Source organism: Pleurodeles waltl, chromosome 6 (assembly GCF_031143425.1).
Source record: "Pleurodeles waltl isolate 20211129_DDA chromosome 6, aPleWal1.hap1.20221129, whole genome shotgun sequence".
Classification (NCBI taxonomy): Eukaryota; Metazoa; Chordata; class Amphibia; order Caudata; family Salamandridae; genus Pleurodeles; species Pleurodeles waltl.
Window position 1 is genome coordinate 1,621,602,475 of NC_090445.1, and position 15,639 is coordinate 1,621,618,113.

General features: G+C 42.9%; 1 protein-coding gene across 1 annotated transcript in view; it reads left to right on the forward strand.

Annotated features, from left to right (window-relative positions):
* The window catches only part of PAPPA (pappalysin 1), a 572,334-nt gene that overhangs the window by 234,091 nt on the left and 322,604 nt on the right, over positions 1-15,639 (forward strand). Inside the window, exons 5-6 of the mRNA XM_069241521.1 lie at positions 1,515-1,707; positions 5,716-5,837. Coding sequence (XP_069097622.1) covers positions 1,515-1,707; positions 5,716-5,837 — 315 coding nt within the window. The remainder of the gene's footprint in view (positions 1-1,514; positions 1,708-5,715; positions 5,838-15,639) is intronic.

The window sequence follows — 15,639 nt, forward strand, 5'->3', positions numbered from 1 at the left end:
AGCAGCGTGAGGTAGGAGGTGCAAAACTGTAAGAGGCAGGGGGGTAGGCGCAGTGTTGTAGTGTGGTGTGCCTCAACCCTTGGACCGACCAACAGGTAAGATTCGTCCGTGAATATCAGGTGATGCTCAGCAGTGCTGTATATACTGTTCACCTCCAGCCTCCCAAGCGGGGGTGAAGGGCGGACCCCTGCAGTGTCTGCGGTGCCGGGGTCCTGCACCTCAGGGGCCCCGTTTAGTCTAAAGACTGTGGATATGTATGAGATATAGAAGCCTTACGCGCCCTCATTACATTCTGCAGGGGGTGGAGGGCATCTTTTTGAGTTATACCAATTGTGTCTTTGGCGGCCGACCTTGCTCTGACCTCCAGGGCTTGTCAAAAGGAAACTTTTACTTGAGCTTCCTTTATCCGCCTGCGTTTAAATGTGATGAGTGTGCTAATGCGTTCACAGTCCATTAACTGCGGGCGTGCTGGGGAGCCCCGGGTGTGCAATGCCGTGTTGTAATTCTTCCTCTCTCTGCCTCTCTGTCCTTCTTCTCTCTGTCTCTGTCTCTCCGCCCCCGCTCTCTCTCACTCTCTTTCTCTCTTCATCCCTAATTATCTCGCCTCTCTCTCTGTTTCCTGTACCCCCCTTTCTTTTTATTTTTTTATCTCTCCACCTCTCGCCCACTCTTTTTCACCCATCTCTTCTCCTCTATTTGTCACTATCTAATCTCTAGCTATCTCACTCTCTTTCTCTCGGTCTCTCTCGCTTTTTGTCTTTCTCGTTTTTCTCCCTATGCTCTCTTGTATTGCTCTTTCTCTTTTGCTTTCCTTTCCCCTCTCTCTTTCACTCTCACCGTTCTGCTTCTCTCTATTTTCTTTCTCTGTTTTCTCACTCATACTTACCCAATCTCGTTCTCTTTTCCGTACTCTTCATCTTTTTCTTTGTCTCTCTTAATTTCTGATAATTTCCTTCTCTCTTCCTCCACCTGTCTCCACATCTTTATTTTTTTCCCCTTTTGTTTCTGTCATCTCTTTTATGGATTTCTCTCTTCCCCACTGTCTCTCCTTCTTGGCTTCTTTATCTCACCTTTCTCACAATCTCTTTCCTACCCACTCTGGCCCTCTTTCATTCAATCTCACCACCCACATCCCTCTCTCTTTCCCTGTGGTTAAATCTCCACATCCACCTGTGCCTCACTCATTCTTTCTTTTACTCTCTATCTCTTGCCCCCTCACTCTGTTTTTTTTCTTAATATTTCTGTCTCTCTGTCCCCCTTTCTCGTTACTCACATTTTTCCTCTTTCTCACACTTATGCTTTCGCTCCTTTTCTTGCTCTCTATCTGCCTTTCTCTCCATCTTTTTGTTGTTCTTCCTCTTCCCTCCTTCTCTTCTGCTGCATGTTTCTCTCCTTTTTTCTCTCTCTCACTGGCAATTCCTCCCCATCTTAACCGTGTTCTCTCGCCATCCCTCTATTTCTCTCTCTTCATTGTCCCCATTCTCTCTAATTCCTTTTCTCTTTCCTTTTTTCAGATGATGACTGCACCAACTCCTTCACGCCCAATCAAGTTGCGAGAATGCACTGCTACCTGGATCTTGTGTACCAAAGTTGGCAGCCTACCAAAGCACCTTCTCTGGTGGCACTGGCTCCACAGGTCGTGGGCCGCACCTCTACCTCTGTCACCCTGGAATGGTTCCCCCCTATCGATGGACGCTTCTTTGAAAGGTGAGCATGGCACCAATTTTCCATTGTGGCTTTATTGCTAAAAGGCTCTGAGGTCAGTTGTGTGGTCATCACTTGTTGGACAGCTCACACTTGGGAATCAGTGGTGCCTAATGAGATATAGAACTTTAAGTGAGCTGTGGAAATCATATTGGTTGTACCAGGCCAATTTGTCTTTCATGCCTCCTAAAATACTTTAAGAAAATAACACTGGTGCATAGCAGGACAGCTTAGGGTGTGCATTCAGGCTTAGTTGCACTAAAAATCTGGTTCAGTAAGATGATTCTGGTTATGTCTTTATAGCAGAGCAAAGTAAAATATCCTTCCCCTTCTAGACAGATGGTAAATATTCAACACAGGTAAAATGTAAAAAAAAAATAATAATGATACAGTTTCTGGTGTTCCGATGTTGTGCTTGTTATTACCACCTTTCATATGCCACTGTTGAATCTGAATTCTGACTTATGCAATAATTCCGCAGCCTTGGCATTTTACAAGGACGTGTTTCAACTGGTAAGTCCTGGCAGGACAGCTCGTTGGAAGACAGCTCGGCATTAAGGAAAAACATCTGCGAATCACTCCAAAAACTGTGATTCTCCTGCTAGTTCCTCATTTTTATGAGTTCAACTTGTAATATACGGGTAATACAGCACCCTAACATTACATCATGTAGTACTGAAATTATGAAGTTTATGACTTCAGTAGGAGACCCCAACACTCTTCTTTTAATAGATGCCATCAGTAGGAACCCAAACACCGACACAGAGTGTAATCTGCGCTACAGTGTACCCCTGTAGAGAAGATCAGAAGGGGGGGTAGTTCTGAAGTTGGTCCATGGATTTCAAAGAGGCCTCACACAAGCATCCAGTTGTTGTTACATCGGCATTCAGCACTGTGAGGACAATTTTTCAAAGCAGACATGTATTCATTGGGTGTACTAGGCACCAGGGAGAAGCCACTAAACATCCTTTATGAGAGTGATGTGGTTCTACGGAAAATGTACTTGCAGCAAAGTTTGGGAGACAAAAAAGAGACATGTAGAGAGAAGCCATGTATTAACAAATTAGAGAATTGTTAAAAAAACTCTGGCAGATGGCTATCACAAGCTTGCCCAGGTTTTTAGGTTCTCTAGGTATAGTCTGATCGGGAAATCGACTAATTGCAACTCCTTTGACCACAAGCATACCCATTTTCTTCTCTGTCCTCCACATATAATGGACCTTCATTCATCTATCAAATGGACCTTGGGCCTCTCTTTCTTTTCCTGGACCTTAACCGCCAGAGAACAATGTTACTTGCCTATAAACCCTTGAGTAAAAGACAGACTACAGTGTAGCACCTGTAAGAATGGCCCCGGCTAGAGGTAGAACTCGCCAAGCACTGAACAATCACCAACAGGTGGGAGAAACAATCGTGGCTGGAAATATGACCCAAGAAGGGAATCAGGTGGTACAAAAGGATGAAGTAAGAAACACCTCATGAAGAAGCGTAAATAAGCATGATCCCAATAAAAGCCTTTCACTGAGTGAGGCTAGTGGTTCGTTAGTTACTAAATCAATTAAGGACTTTGTGTGTAAACATTTTTAAAAATGGCAAGCGCAACTCGAGGCATCAGTATCAAGTATCCCTTGTGGCACGGCAAATGAAAGTTACCAGACTCTGAGCCTGAGTCTACCTTCCATAAATAATCCCGATCTGAGGGACTGTAACCAGTTCTTAGTAGAACCAAGATTGTCATCCTCATGCCAGCTATTCTCCCTATTAGATAATAAGGGGTTGCAAGAAGGGAAGCCAGAAAGCATGATGGACTTATGGCAAATACAGGGACTGCAAAGGAAAATAGGGAGGAGCTTAGCAATACACAGAGGCACATCATGCCAATGGCAAACAAAGAAGCAGCTGTATCCATGCACAATTCTTTTCTAAACTTGGAGGTCTCAGGGTCACCATCATTCTCAATGTTGCTAATCAGACAAAAAACCTTGCAAGCAATATTAGAGGAGACAGTGCTGAACAATTATATTTTTAAATCACAGATGGCGCTACTACAGATCATCGCAGGGGAATGAAAACAAATAAAGAACCAATAATTCAAAGTTCAGTTTTCTTAGCGATTGGAGCCTTGCTTGTACCCCCCTCTTTGTGATCCAAAGAACAAAAACAGAGTTTACCAATTTCAGCTATGTCCTTCATGGCCCGCCGCTTGCTCTGCCACACACCATGGCTCCCTGTGTTGAGCAGGCACAGCTGCAGCACATTGGGCCCCAGAGTCTCTGGTTGGGCACAGGTAAGTCTGTCGAGGGGGTGCTAGCCCCTCTGCCTCCGAGGATTCTTACAAAATTGTAGCAGGATGGGGGAACAACTGAGATGAACGTGGGATGTGGAAAAAGTAAAGCTGCTTCAATCCTGATCACGCACTCTGGACGAATCAGCAACTGCTGCAGGAAGTGTCAGCAACCGTCGTTCTGCTTTGCTGCCAATGTGCGCTAGTGAGTTGCGCTGCCTTGCATGGCTTTGTACAAAAATGTAACGCAATGCAGCTGCTTGCACTGCGTTGTGGTACATTTCAGCTGGAGAGGCATTTAATGGGTGCAGCATGGGCAGTCCCATGCATCCAACCGTGAATTTTGGTGCATTTCTTAATTTATTAAAGCTAGTTAACCTTGGAAAGAGTCAAAATGCTATGTCTTCCCCAGTGAGACGTAACAAATATCTATATTTCTCCTTGTTATCTCCTCTTTCAGCGTGTGTTGCATTTTGCGGTACACAGAGGAAGAGAAAGAGGAAAAACTCTCTTAAATATAATTTTTAGTGCAGAAAGTGTCCTGGGTTGGGACTATGCAGCACACATTCCTTCAGCCCAAGGAGAGAGCAGAAATGTTGTAGATATGGAGCATTTCTGCTCTTTCCCTTTCACGCAACGAAGTGCAGCAACTCTGCTTGCCTTTCTGCGTTGGGTTAATGATTAATAAATGCACCTCCAAATCTCTATGTGCAGCACTTTTGAGAGGCCACCACTGACTATCGGTGGCAGCAACATGGACATCATAATTCTCAATAGCTTTTTCACCTCTTTGAATTATAACTTCAGATAAAGCACTATTCCAAAAAACTTAGAAATGTCTTTACTTATAGAAGAGATGATTTATGTGATTATTGGAGTGAAGGGGCTCAGTGCTTGTTTCGGAATCTCCTTTCCTGGTGGTGCTGTACTGCATGCATGTCTATTAAATGTCACATCTCCTGCTCCACTGCTTATTTGTGAGTGAATGCTAATATTGAGTCCTTCAATGGAAGAGTGGCCAGTATGTGTAATTATGTTGTCATTGACTTAAACCTTTCAACTTTATCTGACTGATGCTTGCCAGTGCAGTACCACTAACCAACACCTATCAGTAGTATTATTGAAACTGTATTACTGGGTGCAAGGCAGCATCACAACTGATACGCATGGAGTCAGGCTTTTCTTTCTTCTAAACACTCCTTGAACCAAAGGGTTGTCCTTTAACGTGCAAAGTTTGCCCTTGAGACCTCAACCAAAACCATGCAATGATGCCTTCTGCCTCCAAGAGTTCCACTTGGTGTGAACAGTGTTCAGCAACCAGACTATGCGAAGTTTCTCCAACCAGTATGCATGTCCAGGTAAGACAGGAGAGAGTGGGTACAAAGTATGGTGGATTTTTCATCAAAATGAGCCATTGTGTCTACCGAGAGGTTTGGAAACCATTTAAAATGCACCTTCTAAACAGATATTTTATCTTTAACGCCAAAGAGTGAAAGAATGATTTTGAATCATTTCAGTGAGGACTAAAGATGTCAATATTTAACAAATATTTTTTTCTAGGGAGCCTACAACAACAGGTTGAATATATCCAACTGGTTAAGCAATACATGTTTGATTCTGTTGCTCGTGGTGTTTTGTTGTGCTATTGCTCTACTTTCAATGGCGTTCCCCGCATAACCTTTGCTGTTACTAAGGTGATGTATTTTCCCGTTTTCCTGGCTTCCTAGAGAAGTGGGATCAGCATGTGATCTATGTCTGGAGGGACGTGTCCTGGTACAGTACGCCATCAACGCCTCATCCCCGATGCCTTGCAGTCCATCTGGAAATTGGAGCCCTCGTGAAGCAGAAGGTAAGAACGAGATGAGCGATGTAGAGGTTGAAATTAGGCTAGAAACAATAAAGATGAGAGGAATGCTCATTGCACAAGTTGCTGCTCGACCAGACTTCAGAGCATGCAGCCAAAAAGAAACCCAAACAACCTATTACGATGTATTTCCAAATTCTATCCACTGCCTTGGGTAGCTCAATAATATACCAAGTTCTGAGAATTGCCTACATTCCTTCGTGTACACCATGCCAAAGACACAGCATGCCAGAAGCATGTGGTGCCAAAGAGACAGAATTGCCAGAAGCATGTGGTGCCAAAGAGACAGAATTGCCAGAAGCATGTGGTGCCAAAGACACAGAATTGCCAGAAGCATGTGGTGCCAAAGACACAGAATTGCCAGAAGCATGTGGTGCCAAAGAGACAGAATTGCCAGAAGCATGTGGTGCCAAAGACACAGCATGCCAGAAGCATGTGGTGCCAAAGACACAGAATTGCCAGAAGCATGTGGTGCCAAAGACACAGCATGCCAGAAGCATGTGGTGCCAAAGAGACAGAATTGCCAGAAGCATGTGGTGCCAAAGACACAGAATTGCCAGAAGCATGTGGTGCCAAAGACACAGAATTGCCAGAAGCATGTGGTGCCAAAGACACAGAATTGCCAGAAGCATGTGGTGCCAAAGAGACAGAATTGCCATAAGCATGTGGTGCCAAAGACACAGAATTACCAGAAGCATGTGGTGCCAAAGACACAGAATTGCCAGAAGCATGTGGTGCCAAAGACACAGAATTGCCAGAAGCATGTGGTGCCAAAGAGACAGAATTGCCAGAAGCATGTGGTGCCAAAGACACAGAATTGCCAGAAGCATGTGGTGCCACCATATGAAAAGTCCATGCCTTGTACTTGGCAATCATTAGTCCTGGACAGAATTTCAATTACGCCAGTGAAATTGGTGTAATTTCGGAAATTCTGTGTTGACTTTTTGATGCAGAGTTACCCATAATTATGGAATTACTCCTGCTTGGGACAATTGAGGGAAAATCCTACCGTAGGACAACATGTAACTATTTTTGTTCTGCTGCATTAAGAGCTCTTTCTAAGCACAAAATGCATCCTTGTGTCCATTTTGGGCACAAGGGCACACTTTGGGCTAAGAAAATAACACTAAATGCCTGGAGTAAGTTGGAGAAAATCCTACCCCAAGAGCACATACAGTGTTGACGAGCAGCTGCTCACTATTCATATTCTTCTGAATTTAGCACTATTTCTTAGCACCAAAATGCATCTTCGTGTGCATTTTAGATGCAAAAGTGCATTTTTCGCTAAGAAGGTAGTGTTAAATGCCAGGAGTAAGTCGTCACAAAATCCTATGCCAAGCGCACATTTATCAAGCATGCGCAGCTACTTGCTTTTTGTGTTCTGTTGCAGTTAACTCTGTTTTTTAGTGCAAATTGCATCCCCGTGTCCATTATGAACAAGAGGGAGCGTTTCTTCACTAATAAAAAGTACTAAACGCAGAATTACTCTTCTTGCATAATTTCGTAAAATCTTGCAGAATTCTTGGGTAATTCTGGGAGATTGCTCTATGCGGAAGTATGGAAGTTACACCCACACCTAGTCATTATGGAATGCATAATACCTAATCCATTAGTGATGGAACATGCCACCAGCAACATTTGCAAGCAGCTCGTTGCTATAGGATTATTTCATTTTTCTGTATTAAAACGAGAAATTTGGAAGGACGAGGTCCAAAATATCGATCTTAACGGGATTAATTTCTTTAGGAGGACTTCTCTTAAATGCAGTATTTTCTGATAGTTAGTATTGGAGTTCCACATTGGTTTGTGGTAAATTCAGAGAGTGGCCCTTAGACTTGCAGGAGCAAATTTAGAGTTTTTTCTACAAGAGCATTACATTGTAATATGCTGCCTTCAGGAAAAGGGTATTCATTTGCTTAGGGTTTTTAAGGAAAGCTAAGTATCGTCTTTTCTTACTTCAGAGTACGATGTGATATACAGAATGTTGGAATTAGAGTCAATTGATGAATATGGGTTTCTCGGTCTGACATGCACTACTCCCAGAGATGTGGGTTTATTTAAAAGCATGATGAAACAGTTTAGGTATTCACTTAGCATTGCTATCCCTAGCCCTTGGAGGCTGTGCAGACAATTGAGAACTCCTAATAATACCATGCCTGTAACACAATAAATGGCACTGACACCTCATTCGTGGACCACAAAGAGGGCCATCACTGACTCCTTAAAAACCCCCAAGTGGACCTCACTCCTCTCCTTATGACATTTCAGTGCAATAAACAGAGTTGGTGCAGATCTCTCAACTTCTGGTTAAGCCACAGTTGTGTCCTGAAGTGTGTCAAATTCAGTGCTACCCTGTGGGCTATCTTCTCTGTAATGTGGTGCATTAAGACGATGCCTCGAGTGGTGGTGCACTGTTGTAAGCCCATTTCAAAGAATGGCTACAAACAACATTACTGCACGTTAGTGGGCTGACTCTAAGCATTACTATATGCATACGACAATACACTATGAGGTACTAGGATATCTCGTGCTGCAATGAAGTATGTTAAATATACTAAATTAGTATGGAAGTAACACAATGCAGTGTGACAAAGCCACTGAATAACTATAGGAAAACATCACTGCAGAGTGCCAAATTCTGAAAAAAAACATAGAAAGTCCAGAATGTAATGTGCCAAAGCAGGGAATTACTTTTGGGATGCTGCAGCACCGTTAGTCTTATGAGCTGCTTGCATTAGGGGCGCCCTCTTTTAGAGTCCCAAAACCGAAAAATTACTGTATAGAAACTATAATGTTACTTATCTAGAGCACTATTTGAAAAAGTACTGCACTGTAGTGAGTGATCTGCCAAATTCAAAGGATATTACCGCAGATCAATAGGCATCAGTCAAACGGTGAGCTCAGTGAGTTAGTACTGGCATATTGGGCCAGATGTATCAAAGGGTTTTACCTATTTTGTGTCTATGGGAAAATGTGTTCATACACATGGCCCATTAAGTTGTTATGACTGGCCGGTGAGCTTCTACGGGAATACATCCAATGAGACGGAGCAGGGGGAACTTCTATAAGAAGTAGCTGTAGTTTGCCAAGAGTCATATAATTTTGATAGGAGTAAACTCAAGTCTTGTGTCTAATCAATTGAAGTCCTACATCGATATTACAGTGTAATGTGTCAGAAATGAAGTGCCAATGTCTGTGCCAATCTTCCATCACTTCTCCTGATTTTTGTTTGTCCATAACTCTGCACTTTCCATTTCTACATAACCATTTCCTTCTCTTTTCCTTGTGTTGCTACTCTCTCCCTACAGTTATCATTCTACATAAGTCACAACATTTCTTCCTCCCTTACTGTTTCCCCTCTCTGTCTACTTCTTCGTTGTATTTACTCTAGTCTGAACCTTTCATCTTTTTGCAGCCCTATCCCCTCCCAACTCACACCCTCTTTCTCCGTCTCAGTCTCTCTTGTTCTCTCTTCATACATTTCTCTAGTCTCTCGCTCCCTCTTTCTCTCTTTGTGCCTACCACAGCTCTTACTTTTTGCTTTCCCTTCTTCATCAACATCCCTGTTTGTAAGTTTTTATTTTACCTAGTGGTCCTTGATTGAGAGACTATCAGATGCCAGCCCTGATGTGCCACTAGGGTAGTGTTAAGAATACATTTTTCACTTCAAAGATTCTTAATAGACCTTTATTAGGTTCGTAGCATGTTTATCCAACCTCCTCAGGCAGCGAACTGATCATAACTGACCACATTCAAATTTCCCCCAGAAGCTTGACACTGCCTGGAATGCTGTGAACTCAAAGTGATTGTCACTGCATTCCAGCCAAGCGATCTAGTGCAAACCACAACAGGTACCTTACCTGCACTCACTGCTACTTGCATCTTCAGCCTCTCCTAGGGTGATACTTCATCCAACAGTCTACAGTTCCTCACAGAGGCCTTGACTTCAGGCTTCACATCGCTAAAAGCGCACTCAGCTCCCCGCGACATGGGATACCTTACCTGCACTCGCTGTCACTTACGTTTTCAGCATCTTCAGCATCTTTCAGCATCTTTCGTCATCATCTCTCAAGATACATTTCCTCACAGAGGCGGGACTTCAGGCATCACAGCGCTAAAAGTATGCTCAGCTTCCCGTGGGATACCTGACCTGCACTCGCTGCCACTTGCATCTTCGGCATTTCACTGGGTGGGACTTCAGCCCCTTGGATACAGTTCCTCACAGAGGTGTGACTTCAGACATCACAGGGCTAAAAGTGCTCTCAGCTCCCTGCAGTGCAGGATACCTTACCTGCACTTGCTGCCACTTGCATCTTTCAGCATCTCCTGGGGTGAGACTTCATCACCCAGGAGACAGTTCCTCACTGTCGGGGGACTTCAGGCATCACAGCGTTAAAAGCATACTCAGCTCCCACAGGCATGGGACACACCCGGATGTGTGTCCCGGACAAAGACCGTGCCAAGAGCGGGCCCACCTGCGCCTGTCCATGGCCGGACAAGGCTGGACTAGGCCACCCTTCTGACAGGTGATCAATCCTGGATTATTTAGGTGATACTTCCTTTCTATATTTTTTCCTTAGGATGGGCAAGCGGAAAGCAGTTGCTCTGTACCTCCATGCAAACCTACAAGTATTGATACTATGCTGGAGCATGTTATAGGGATTGTATCTATGCAGACTATTGTTAGGACATTGGAATACTCTTGGTGGGGTGGTAAACGGTAGTGGTGCAGCCCAGAATTGCAGTTATAATAAGGAGATCGTCGTAAGAGACGATGGGGAAACAGCATCCCCTTGTGGCCCTACTCTTACGCGTGGCACTGTCATTGCTACATCTAGTTCTGCATTGCCTTTGCCTTCTTTGAGGGTTAATAGCCCTATTTCTCCCTATGAACCTGCAACTAACTTAAAATGTCAGGTGCCCATGTTTTACCCACGAAATTACAGTCAGGGCAAAGAGGATCTGAAAGGAAATTAACTTCTTTACTTATGGGCACCGTTGACCTTGAGGAAGTGTATAATAGATTCTCAACAATTTTGGAAGCTCAATTAAGACATATTAAAGAATGTTGTGAACTAATAGAATCTCGCCTAGCAACGGCGCTCAAAACCCACAGTACACCTAATGTTGGGACTAACTGTACTGTTATTCCAGCTGATCTTGTTTCCTGTGACAGGTTGGTGGGGTGTATGGTGCAAAACCATTTGCAGGATCGAGCAATTCCACAGATTGTGGCTAATCCTTAATCCATTTCACAGCGTGATGCACATCATTTCGTCACTAATCTTGGTACAGAGGACTCACTTTCAGGTGATGGTCCAGCTCTGATGCTTCCCACTTAGTTGCAGATCTCCATGTCGACTGACTCCTTTTTTTATCAGGAAGCACACAAGGTTTCACGGCCCTTCCTTCCCAGGTTCAAGGAGAGACACATGAACCTGATCAGAGTTTACATCTCCGCCACAAATCTACCTCACTGATGGCAGTCTTAGTAGGTGTTCCCCTTTGAGACCGGGTGTGGTGGAATCCACTCATGAACTTATTCGTAAAGCCAAACATTAGTGTGCTTATAAAGGGCTTTGGGTTTGCATGTATCCACAAACATTATCATGGCCAGGCGGGTAGAGGGGGATTATATTGTGTCAAATTTTAGCCAACCTGATATAGCTGGTTGCTTGATACAACGCTGTGCCATTAAAGTTTGCAAGGAAGGAGAATTAAGGCACTTCCACTGTTTTTTTTTTCTTCCCCCAGTGGTTACACATTGGAGGAAGGGCTTAAGAAATGTGCGTACCCAGCATAATTGGCAGGATAGACCCCCTCAGAAAGGATATTATACCACCAGTACCGTGGAACAGATTGCAGCCACTGAGGGACTTGGATAATAACATTTGACTCAATCTTGCACCTGGGAGTCCCTCGCAGGATAGATAGAGGATGGTACAAGATAGAGAGGTCCCTTTGGTTGAGGAAATTGACAAGGGATTTTCCCTTTTAAAAGTCTGCAGCTGGAATATTGCTGGGTTAGGTAACAAAAGGGATAATGAGACCTGGCTCCAGACAGTTTCAGATGACCAGATTGTGGGCCTACAGGAAACCTTGGACATGGAAAGCCTGTTTTAGCTGGATGGATATATTTCTTTTTTCTCACCCGCAATACCCTCATCTGTGGGTAGGGAAAAGGGTGGCCTACTTACTTTGCTATACCTACAACTATGGTGTATGCCCATTCAGGTAGTACCAGGCTCTGGTAATTTGCTAATTTGCTGGTTGTTCAGCTAGATTTTGAGGCCTACCAAGTATTTTGATATTACATTTCTATAACTCCTTCGTGGAGCTAACCGCTACTGAGCATTTGTTGGCTTTAAGATCTTTTCTACAGTCATATGAAGAGAAAAATAACTTACCTTATTTGGTTATTTTATTGGGTAATTTTAATTTGCACTTATGTCCTTTGGGTTGGTATATGTCTTAGGACCCTTATGAAATAGAACATAATATTGGTTATCATTTCCAGCACTCTGCTGAGGGAAGTTTGCTCGATTATGTGATTGGGTATTTTAATCTGGTTACCATGAAATGGTATATATAGAAGGGGAAATCATTCCTACATTTACTGGTAGAGGCTCTAACACATGTTCTTATCAGCCTTTTCAGTTCAGTATGTGCATCACTTTAAGGTCCAATGGTCCCAGCTGAGTGATCATAACCCCCTAATATTATGTTTGGAGTTGGGGGAGGACACATGATTTAAGTAAGAGTATTGGCCTCAGTAACAATGATATTGCACCATAAACTTAGGACACAGATTAAAATGGAGTAAGGTTCCACTTGACTCCTTTTTTAATACCCACTATACCACCTGTGAGCACATTATTAAATTGTGTATGCAGGATACCAGGAATGATGAGCTCTTTTTGAGCGTTTTTAGCGGGATTAGTCAACAGATTACTAATAATTTTAGGGATGCAGGCAGCAAAAGGGTTATTAATAGTGAGAGATTGTTTGATACGGGTTGCACAAAGGCACATCAAGGTCTAATCATTGCCTTAAAGAGACACCCTAGAGACAGGGCGGATATAGCAAGGGAAAGAAAGGACTGTAAACATGCCCTATTAACTCGAAAAAGAGAAATCAAAGATGAAGCTTGGGAGGATCTTTTACACCCAAACACGATGAGTAATAGTGCTAAATTCTGGGAAATTATACATTGTCCTTTCTTTACTGGAGTAGCGAACAGTACAGTAGCTTGTACCATTTCCTCTGATGCATGCATAAAGCATTTCACAGGGATTTATGGTGGTTTAACAGAGTTCCCTTTGACCCTGTCCTTTGGAACCTCTAGGAAAGAACCCAATTTTCGCTTCACAGAGGAAGAGGTAGCAGTTGCCATTATAAACTTGGCTAAGGATAAGGCACCAAGCCCAGATAGGGATGCTGTTGATTTATGTAAACAGGACCCTTAGTTCGGGGAAAAATGTTAACACATGTATGTTAGACCCCTTGCTTCATGGTTAAGACATGTCCTCATCCCTGTGTGAAAGGAGATAGGTCGGATCTCCGTTGTTATTGGCCCATTTCTCCTATAAACTTGACAGTCAAGGTCCAGGGCACAGTGATTCTAGCTAGACTATCTGATTGGTTGAAACAAAATGATGTAACTTCTTCTCTTGAGTACGGGCTTAGGCAGGGTAAAGAAACTTTAGATCAGTGCCTTAACCTTCATTTGATAATCAGAAAATATACTGTTGTCAAGAGAGCGCGGATTCACCTGGTGTTTATGGACTTATCCTTGGCATTTGACCGAGTCAACAGAGCAAAACTATGGTCTCCGTTGACTGACTTCACCAGGGCCTTAAGATATAATCAGAATGGGTCTTTCTCGCCCACGACAAAGGTGCATAAAAGGGTTAGGCAAGGCTGTATTTTAGCCCCACTTTTATTTATGTTATATAATAATAACCTAGGCCCATCCTTGTGTGAATATCTAAGGATATTCGTCGGGTGGATTTGGAGCCCATCCCGGCATTTATATATGCTGATGACACTGTTTGGATAGCTAAAACATCTGTGAGCCTTCAGTAACTTCTTAACTCCTTCATAGACTTCATGGTTTCCCTAGATATGAACACTGACTATTGCAAATCTTATACAATTTCCCTAAAAAAAAAATCCCAGAAAAAATCTTTGGGGGGGGACAGCCATTGTCCAGAGTTTCCGCTTTCCCATATTTGGGGATTGTTTTTGATGAAAGGGGTTCCAGGGCTCCACAAAGAATGGTTAAAAGAAACTTGCTGGCCAGATCAGTAGCATCAGTGTTTGATTTTGTGAAAATATTGGGGGCTAAGCCCATGCAGGCAATGGTAAAAGACTATCAAGCTAAATGTATATCCATCACCAGCTATGGGAGTGATTTATGGGGTTACGAAGATAGTGAAGAAATCCAGAGTGGAAAACAATTTTGTAAGAAGACTGCCGTCAGTTCCCCAGTCGGTACAACATTTATAGCCCACGAAGAATTGGGGATGGAACATATCTCCGATAGGTTGTGCCTTTCTCCTCTAGTAAGATGATTTGAAATCTGATCAAGTACGGAACTAGGGCTGAATCAGGCAATTGTTAGAAATGATCTTTCTCTAGAGAAAGGTTATACTGTTCCCTGGCTAAATTATATTAAGTGCTCATTGGAGAACCTGGGGTGCGGGGCTCCAGAAAAGATAACCAAGAAAGATCTGCCCTGGATTAAAAAATAAAACATTTTAAGAGCTAAAATTGACAGAGAACCTAGAGAAACCCTCTGTTATGGTATACATTCTCTTAAAAACCTGTTTTACTGTTGAGCCTTATTGAAGGTGATCACAATACCTCACCATCACTTCCTGTTAACACGCTATAGATTGAATCTTTTGCATTGGCTCTTAGTGGAGCCATAGGGTAGGAATAATGTAGAAGACCTGGGCCCATTTTCTTGTGATATCTTCACACTCCAAGACACCATGCACTTTATTATGTTCTGTGATCATTACTTTGATTTGTGATATCACTATATTTTACCCTTGCTTAGAGGAAAGGGATTCTGGCAAATAAAACCGACCCTGATCCATCTTCAATTGCTGCTGAGCCCCTTAGTTTGTTTTAACTGGCAAGTTTTTTGTCAGGAGCCCTTAGAGGTAGAAAGAGATGCTCAAAATGCTAAGGATTGTGCTAATTTATTTCTGTATTTTTAATATGAATTAAATTTATTTTATGACAGTCTGATATTTTACGTTATTTATTGACTTTTGTATGGGTCATGCTTTTATGGGTTTTATTAACCGAATGAAGTATTTTGACTGGCTGACTTAAAACCTGATTGAAGGGTATCTTAAGCGCTGTTTCTTAAAACTAACAGGGAATAAATTCCCTGGGGCACTGCAGATGACTGCCTCACTGGTGGGAGTGGGAATTGATGTTGTGGATACAAATGCCTACCATCTCTTATATAAATTCAATTTATTTTCTCCCGCTTTGCTGCTTTTTCCTGCAGCGTACACATGTTTTTGGTTAAATGAATTCTCTAGTATAACAAGTGTACTAATATGACAAGGATCACTGTTACCAGGCATGGATGCAGGAGTAGCTTTTTGGATGGAAAGAATGCCCTCTATGGCTCAGGGGTGCTTGTGACCATGCACTCTGTATCCCCTGTCAAATACCTGATGTGTCTTTATGTTTTCCTCAAAGCTAACAACAATTGTGTGTGTGCTCTGAAGAACCAGTGTGAGATGGAATGAGGCCCTGAAGGACT